Raw genomic sequence first — 8,673 nt, 5'->3', positions numbered from 1 at the left:
CCCCGAGCTTCCCAAGGCTGGCGGAGTCAGGTGGAGCAGAGGCCTCCCTGCCTCCCCTTCCCCATCTTACCTAGACTGCCCCGGCGCTGGCTTCTCCCCCTAAGAGCCAGCTGCCTCCTGACTGCTCCAGTGCTTTCCTGGTTGCCTCCATGGCCACCTTTAAATTTTATCCTTGGGGCAAGCCCAAATGTCCCCTTGGGGGTTGTCCAAGAGCTTTCTCCGAGCGACCACCGTTCCCGGCAGGGATTTCTGAAACTGCTAGAGGCGAGTGGAGGGCCAGCTGGAGTGGCTGGGCCTGGCTGTGATGTCTCTGTTGGCTTTGGAGAAATTACACACGTGCCCCTCTCCCTGAGCGCAGGTCAGTGTCTCGTTTAAGCACCTCTTGGGCGGGCCCAGCACACAGCATGCGTCAAGACGTGTTTACTGCACGTATGAATGAGTGAAGGTGCAGCCAGGTTCAGGGACAATCCAAACATTCCACTTCCACTCAGGGCCCTGGCCTGCCCCTTTCCCTGGACTCCAGGGACTCCTCTTCTAGGTCTGAACCCCTCTGACCATCGGGCGGCTCCCCTCCTCACTCAACGAAAAGCTTGCAGCAAGATCCCAAAGTGCAGGAGAGATGGCTGCGCCTGGAAGCCCCTGTCTCATGCAGGCACAGACTCCTCTTCCCAGTTCAGAGCTGCGGGTGGTTCCGGCCCCAACGTCTTCAGCCACACTGCTGGTAGCCAACAGCCCTGGCTATGTCTCCATTGTCTGTAGCTGCTCCAAATTCGCCTGTGCATTCTGCAAATGGCCAGACCTGTGTGTGGGCGGGAGGGGGCACACAGGGCGGAGAGGACTTTCAGGAACCGGTGGGTAGGCCAGCCTCACCAGAGGCAGCACCACTCCGCTCCGGGCAGCACCGCAGGCAGGCAGAGCATTCAGAGAGAGTGCAGTCCGCCAGGGTTCCTGCGGAAGCCCAGCATGCATAGATGCTCAGGCAGAAGCCTCTGGAGTTGACCCCGCAAGAAGCAGCAGCAATTGCAGTGGCAGCTGGAGCGTGGGCCTATGAGTCCATAGCCTCCCACAGCCACAGCAAGGCTCAGCCAAGACAAGCCAGGCAGTCGGGCTTCCCGCTTGCTCAGAATAGGAGCTCAAGTGAGCGCCCAGAAAGTAAGAGTCAACTCAGGGAGCACAGGAGGGCTGCCAGGCTCTGGGCCTACCCCATACCCCTAACCTCCAGCCTCCTTGCCCCACTGCTGCAGCCCCTGCCTCTCTCTCTCCTCACTCTTCTCCAACCCAGTCTATTTCTTGCTCCTTCCCTGCCCGGGCCCAGCTCCCAGCTGAACGCTGCCAATTCCTGAACCAGCAAGGAACAAAAGCTGGGCCAGGGGAAAGGCCACCCAGGTCAGTGAGTACTTGGGGTGTGGTTTACAAGAGAGTCACAGAACCCCAGCCTGACTGAGCAGGGGGTGTCCAGCCCCCAATATTCGGGGAAAAAAAAGAAAACAAGGCACAGAAAGGGCCAGGCACCTGCTCACTGCACAGGCACTCCGCAAGGCAGACGCAGAGGAGGCCCGAGACAGGCCCCCCACCCAGCCAGACGCCCTCCCCACGCAGGCTGAGCCTCGTCTGCAGAGAAGCATCCCCAGGAGTCGCGGCCCAAGGACCCCCCTGGCAGCACGGCCAGCACCCTCCCGAGGCCGGGGCAACCCCAGAATCGCACACAGAAGAGGGACTGGGGGAGTCATCTGAGCACAGAGACGTTCAGTGAAGACAGAGTCACTCAGGAGAACCGCATCCTACAGACACTACTGGGATTCAAATCCCAGCGCTGCCATTCGCCAGCTGTGTGCCTTGAGCAAATTACTGAGACTTTCTGTGCCTCAGTTTCCTCATTTGTAAAATGGGGAAGTTCGGTGTCTACCTCATTCAGTTGCTTAAATGACTTAAATACAGAGAGTACAGAGGGGTTCTGGGTAGAGAGTGAGTGCTGTGTGACAGTGCACTGTTATCATCTGTGTGTGGCATGGCACAGCCGGCACCCCGGCCAGCCAGGGACTCAGGAGCTAAGGGGCACCTTGGGGGCTAAAGCACCAGCAGCCCCTCCCACAGCCTCACCCTGCCTCCTCCACCCTGCAGGCTGTCACCCTGCATCCTCCACCCCGCTTCCTCCACCCTGCATCCCCCACTCCGCTTCCTCCACCCTGCATCCCCCACTCCGCTTCCTCCACCCCGCTTCTTCCACCCCTCATCCTCCTCCCTGCGTCCTCCACCCTGCGTCCTGCACCCCGCTTCCTCCACCCCACGTCCTCCACCCCGCTTCCTCCACCCCACTTCCTCCACCCTGCATCCTCCACCCGGCTTCTTCCACCCTGCGCCCTCCTCCCTGCGTCCTCCGCCCTGCGTCCTCCACCCGGCGTCCTCCACCTGGCTTCCTCCTCCCTGCGTCCTCCACCCCGCTTCCTCCACCCTGCTTCTTCCACCCCTCGTCCTCCTCCCTGCATCCTCCACCCCGCGTCCTCCACCCCGCGTCCTCCACCCCACGTCCTCCACCCCGCGTCCTCCACCCTACATCCTCCACCCCGCTTCTTCCACCCTGCGTCCTCCTTCCTGCTTCCTCCACCCCGCGTCCTCCACCCAGCGTCCTCCACCCGGCTTCCTCCACCCGGCTTCCTCCACCTGGCTTCCTCCACCTGGCTTCCTCCTCCCTGCGTCCTCCACCCCGCTTCCTCCACCCCGCTTCTTCCACCCCTCGTCCTCCTCCCTGCGTCCTCCACCCTGTGTCCTCCACCCCACGTCCTCCACCCCGCTTCTTCCACCCCTCGTCCTCCTCCCTGCTTCCTCCACCCCGCGTCCTCTACCCGGCTTCCTCCACCCGGCTTCCTCCTCCCTGTGTCCTCCACCCCGCTTCCTCCACCCTGCTTCTTCCACCCCTTGTCCTCCTCCCTGCGTCCTCCACCCCGCGTCCTCCACCCGGCTTCCTCCTCCCTGTGTCCTCCACCCCGCTTCCTCCACCCTGCTTCTTCCACCCCTTGTCCTCCTCCCTGCGTCCTCCACCCCGCGTCCTCCACCCGGCTTCCTCCTCCCTGTGTCCTCCACCCCGCTTCCTCCACCCTGCTTCTTCCACCCCTTGTCCTCCTCCCTGCGTCCTCCACCCCGCGTCCTCCACCCCGCGTCCTCTACCCCGCGTCCTCTACCCCGCGTCCTCCACCCGGCGTCCTCCTCCCTGCATCCCCCACTCTGCTTCCTCCACCCCGCTTCTTCCACCCTGCGTCCTCCTCCCTGCTTCCTCCACCTGGCTTCCTCCTCCCTGCGTCCTCCACCCTGCCTCCTCTACCCTGTTTCCTCCAGCAGCAGTCAGGACTGTGGTTGGGGTTCAGCCTGCAGCCTGGGTCAGGGCACACCCTATAACCCAGGGCTGGGGTTCAGGCCACAGCTGGAGTGCAGCAAGGTGAATGACACAGGCAGACTCGACACCCACGGTCCCAGGCTGTGGGGGCACTGAGGGAGCACTAAGGTGTCTGTCCCAACTCCCAATCCAATCCCCACTTCTCCAGAAAGCCTTCTCCAAAGGCCGAAGCCACAGCCCCTTCCCCTTCCCGCCCACCCACAGTCATCAGGGTTCCCCACCCATGCTGTGCTCTGCCACTCTGAACACACACACCCCACCATACCCAGGGCCCAGGAAACTCTGGAAACAGCCTCTGCACAGAAGAAAATATCTGCTTTCCAGCTGGACGCAGTGGCTCACACCTGTAATGCCGGTACTTTGGGAGGCCGAGGCAGGTGGATCATCTGAAGTCAGGAGTTCAAGACCAGCCTGACCAACATGGTGAAACCCCATCTCTACTAAGAATACAAAATTAGCCTGGCGTGGTGGTGCATGTCTCATCCCAGCCACTCAGGAGGTAGAGGCAGGAGAATTGCTTGAACCCGGGAGGCGGCAGTTGCAGTGAGCCGAGATGCTGCCCTTGCATTCCAGCCTGGGCGACTGAGCGAAACTTGGTCTCAAAAAAAAAAAGAAAAAGAAAATATCCGCTTTCCTTTCCTTTACTACTCCAGCTTCCCTCAGCCCCGGCCCACCAGGATCACCAAGTCCAAGAATCACAAAAGTGCTGCGGACACCCATTCGATTCGTAAACCAGCTCTCTCATCTCCCAGATAGAGAAACCAAGGCCCAAGGAGGCCTGGGACTTGTCCGGAGTCAGGCGGAGCCTGTGAACTCCGTCTCCCACTCCGTGGCCCACAGCGCCCTCTCCTCCCACTGCTGCTGAGGCCAAATCTGGTTCTATAGAGCATGGACTCTGAACACTCCTCCTCCCCGGCCCTCCAGCCCCTGCCTCCCACCCCAGCTGTCAATATGCACATCAGGGTAAAGGTGCAAAGCCAGGGGGGCGCCCCACAGGGCTGCACTTCGACCGCGGCCTGAAAGCAGAACTGACCTTACTTCCTCGTATTTCCTGTCGCGGTAAAACTCTCTCTTTTTGATGAGGTAGATGAGTACCAGGTCGCAGAAGAAAGCCCCCTGCAAAAGAGGGGTGTCTGATTCAGAATCCTAGACCTTCGAGACCACTGCTCATTTACGGCACCTTGTTGTTCGATCCTGCAACAGCCCCTAAGGGAGGCCTCACTGTCCCCATTTAACAGATGAGGAAACTGGGCTCAGGAAGAGGCACCCTCGTCCGAGACCACAGAGCCGGTCCGTGGTGGAGCCCAAGCTGGACTGGAGCTTCCCCGGATCCCACAGGCCAGGCGCTCCCCGACCCCACACCACCCAGACCCCATCCAGTCGTTCCTTCAACACGTTTGCTGGGCACCCAGCAGATGCCAGGGCCTGCACCGAGGTACAGGGAGGATCTGGACAAGAGAGACTTCCTGGAGACTCTCCCTCTGGTGCTGGAGACAGGCGTGTCGATGATGACCCAGACAGGACTTGACTCAGCCTGGGGAGGGTCCCTATTCAGTCCTTAAGGACTAAAGAGGAGTTGATACTAGACACAGAGACGGAAGGATATTCGAGGGGGGAGGAACAAGGCTGTCGCCGCGGGGCCTGTGTGGGAAGAGGGAGAGGCACGTCTGGAGAGGTGGATGGGGACCGGCCTGCTAGGCTTCTTAGAATGTTTCCGAGGCATTGATCCTCATCCTTTAGGTGAGGCGGAGGCACCACAGCCCGAATTTTGGCATTTAGAAAGATCCCTGTGGTAGTGTGAGATGGGCTGGAAGGGTTCTAACCAGCAAGGACGCTACGGTGCTGGTCAAAGATGACCGGTACCAGGTGCAGTGGGTCACGCCTGTGATCCCAGCGCTTTAGGAAGCCAAGGCAGGCGGATCACCTGAGGCCAGGAGTTTGAGACCAGCCTGGCCAACACGGTGAAACCCCGTCTCGACTAAAAATACAAAAATTAGCCGGGCGTGGTGGCAGGTGCCTGTGATCCCAGCTACTCGGGAGGCTGAGGCAGGAGAATCGCTTGAACTCGGGAGGTGGAGGTTGCAGTGAAGCGAGATCGCACCATTGCACTCCAGCCTGGGCAACAAGAGTGAAACTCCATCTCAAAAAAGACAAAAACAAACAAAAAGGAAGATGACGAGGTGGACGACCCCAGCTCAGCCCCTCACACCCAAAATGTGCTCTTAGGACCAGAGCGGGTCGTGCAATTGCCCCTGTCCTCCAGCAGAGGGCGACTCCACCCACAGCACAGGGCGGGGTTAGGGTCTGAATGACGGGGGAAGGTGAAGGTGGGAAGGGCTGGTGGAGGGGCCAGCAAGGAATCCTGGCCCCCGGACCCTGGATGCTGCACATCCATCCCCCAGATGCCAAAAATGTTGCTTACTCATTCCCTGCTCCCCAGAGACCAACCCCAAACCTAACCTTGACCACCACCTCTTTCTGCACCATTACCTCCAGTTCACAGGTCTGTCCCCAGAGGATGCTCCGACTTAACTCACATCACCAGAAAGTGATGACTGGGCTGGGCGTGGTGACTCTCGCCTGTAAGCCCAGCACTGGGAGGCCGAGGTGGGCAGATCACCTGAGGTCAGGAGTTCAAGACCAGCCTGGCCAGCATGGTGAAACCCCGTCTCTACAAAAATCCAAAAATTAGCCGGGCGTGGTGGCACGTGCCTGTAATCCCAGCTACTCAGGAGGCTGAAGCAGAAGAATTGCTTAAGCCTGGGAGGCAGAGGCTACAGTGAGTCAATATCGTGCCACTGCACTCCAGCCTGGGCAACAGCGAGACTCCATCTCAAAAAACAAAAACAAAAACAAAAACAAAAGCGATGGCTGAAGGTGGGCCTTCTCTAAGAAAGCAACAGGCGCAAACATCTGGGACCCTCCCAGCGACTGTCTGCAGCTAGGGATCCATGTGGAGCTCACTTTTCTTGACCCCTCCCAGGAGCGTGGTCTTTTTTGAGTCCTGGTGTAGGACACGATTTTCCCGGCCTCAACAAAAGTCACCCCTGGATCCCGACGGACTCCTCCAGTGGGGCTGTCTTGCGTGCACGGGCAGAGGAACGAGGGAAGAGGCCGTCGGAAATCTGGGAAAGGGACCTGCTGGGATAGGCACCAGCCACCCACTGACCATTCCCATGGCTTTCAAAAGGTCCAGAAGGACCAAGGGGCAGTGTGGACTCAGGATGCCTTTCCCTGCCCTCAGGACCAAGGGGCAGTGCGGACTCAGGACGCCTTTCCCTGCCCTCAGCCCCTGCGCCTCCTCCCCTGCGAGCCCCTCTCGGCCCCACTGAAGGGCCAGCTCCACGGAAGAGTCACAAGGCTGTCTTCCCTGCCTCTCAGTCTTTCAGTCGGGTGGTTCTCAGCCAGCTGGTATTTTGCCCCATCACAACTGCAGGGGAGGGTGCCCCTGACATTTAGTGGGTGGAAACCGGGAATGCTCTTAAACATCCTACAATGGGCTGGGCGCGGTGGCTCACGCCTGTAATCCCAGCACTTTGGGAGGCCAAGGCCGGAGGATTGCCTGAGCCCAGGGGTTCAAGATCAGCCTGGCCAACATAGTGAGACCCCATTTCTACAAAAAATTTAAAAATTAACCACGCGTGGTGGTGCACCTGCAGCCCTGGCTACTGGGGAGGCTGAGGCGGGAGGATCGCGTGAGCCCAGGAATTCAAGACTGCAGTGAGCCATGATCATGCCACTGCACTCCAGCCTGGGTAACAGAGCAAGACTCTGTCTCTGAAATCAACATCCTCAGGGTCTGGGAAAATAAATCTTATCAGACTGGAAAAGTGTGAAATATGAAGTAGAAAACAAAACAAACCATCCCACAACACCCAGGACAGCCCTCTGTGCATTGCAGAATGTTTAAAGGCATGTCAAAGGATGTGTGTAAGACCACGACAAAGAATTATCCGACCCAAAAAGTCAGCAGCACTCAGGCTAAGAAACTGTCTGCAGCCTAATCCTGCCGTCTTTTTTTTTTTTTTTTTTTTTTTGAGACGGAGTTTTGCTCTTGTTGTCCAGGCTGGAGTGCAGTGGTGCAATCTGAGCTGACCGCAACCTCTGCCTCCCGGGTTCAAGCGATTCTCCTGCCTCAGCCTCCTGATTAGCTGGGATTAAAGGCGCCTGCCACCACGCCTGGCTAATTTTTGTATTTTTAGTAGAGACGGAGTTTCTCCATGTTGGTCAGGCTGGTCTTGAACTTCCAACCTCAGGTGTTCCACCCGCCTCAGCCTCCCAAAGTGTTGGGATTATAGGTGTGAGCCACTGCGCCCGGCCTAATCCTGCCCTCTTTTAGCAGAAGTAGAGATGGAGACTTTAGAAGTTCAGGGACTCACCTGGGATCCCAGGAATATCTCAGCCACGCCTTGGCTGGGGACTGACTCAAACCCACCCACAGCTGCAGAGCTGCCGGCACATGCCTCCCTGGCTCTGGAAAGAGGCTCGGGCTGTCACTGCTACGTGGGGACAGCCGGCAGAGCACGAAATCCCAGAAAGCCCTCTTTTCCCACGCCCATTCTGATCTTGCCAGCTCTGGTTCTTTCTGAGGGCACTGGGACATGTTCCTCCTGAAGCGCAGCTGCCAGGGGAGAGGGTGGGAAGCGGGTAGGGAGGGGAGGTACTCACAGCACCCATGAGTGCCACCCCAGAGCCCACGTTGATGATGGTGGGGATGATACTGAACTTCCCTGCCTGGAAGACAGAGACAAGGCGAGTGAGCGAGGCAGGGTGGACAGTGGGGCCTCCAGGGACCCTCCCAACGTACCCCATCCCCCCCGCCCCCTCCTGCCCAGCCTCAGAACAGAGGGGCCCCCAGGGACCCTCCCAACATCCCCCACCCCCCACCACCCAGCCTCAGAACAGGAGAATGCACAGCGGGGCACCCAGGGACTCTCCCAGCATCCCCCAGCCCCCAGCCCCAGAGCAGGAGAAGGCACACACACCTTGCCATTCACCATCACGTCGAAGCGGATGCCATAGGCTTTCATCAGGGTGCGGAACTCCACCCCGGCCGCGTCTCGGTAATATCTGGCAAATCTGAGGGAGGCAGGAGCCCGGGGAGGCCTCAGCCTGCCTGGCCTTCCCTCTTTTGGCAGCACCGATGTGGCTGCTCTGGTGACTTAGAAGGACTCCCGGGACCCTGACTCTGAGCAGCCCCGGGAGCGGCTTGCAGAGCCTCTCACCGAGCCAAAAACAAAGACACATCCAACTCTTTGAAATCCCTGCCAGACACTCCCTGA

At 59.2% G+C, this 8,673-nt stretch overlaps 1 protein-coding gene across 4 annotated transcripts in view; it reads right to left on the bottom strand.

The window, feature by feature from the left end:
* Positions 1-8,673, bottom strand: part of P2RX5 (purinergic receptor P2X 5) — a 17,753-nt gene continuing 9,080 nt past the window's right edge. For 3 of the 4 annotated variants that reach the window (XM_033185074.1, XM_033185075.1, XM_033185077.1), the window contains exons 9-12: positions 8,377-8,470; positions 8,060-8,125; positions 4,425-4,507; positions 1-799 (exon numbers count right to left, since the gene is read on the bottom strand). In XM_033185074.1, coding sequence (XP_033040965.1) covers positions 739-799; positions 4,425-4,507; positions 8,060-8,125; positions 8,377-8,470 — 304 coding nt within the window. In that variant the 3' untranslated portion in view covers positions 1-738. Of the gene's footprint in view, positions 800-4,421; positions 4,508-8,059; positions 8,126-8,374; positions 8,471-8,673 lie in introns of those variants that run through there. The other variant, XM_033185076.1, reaches the window with a different exon arrangement.

The sequence above is a fragment of the Trachypithecus francoisi genome, unplaced genomic scaffold, assembly GCF_009764315.1.
Source record: "Trachypithecus francoisi isolate TF-2019V2 unplaced genomic scaffold, Tfra_2.0 Lachesis_group20, whole genome shotgun sequence".
NCBI lineage: Eukaryota > Metazoa > Chordata > Mammalia > Primates > Cercopithecidae > Trachypithecus > Trachypithecus francoisi.
This window is presented reverse-complemented; position numbering and strand designations above follow the sequence as displayed.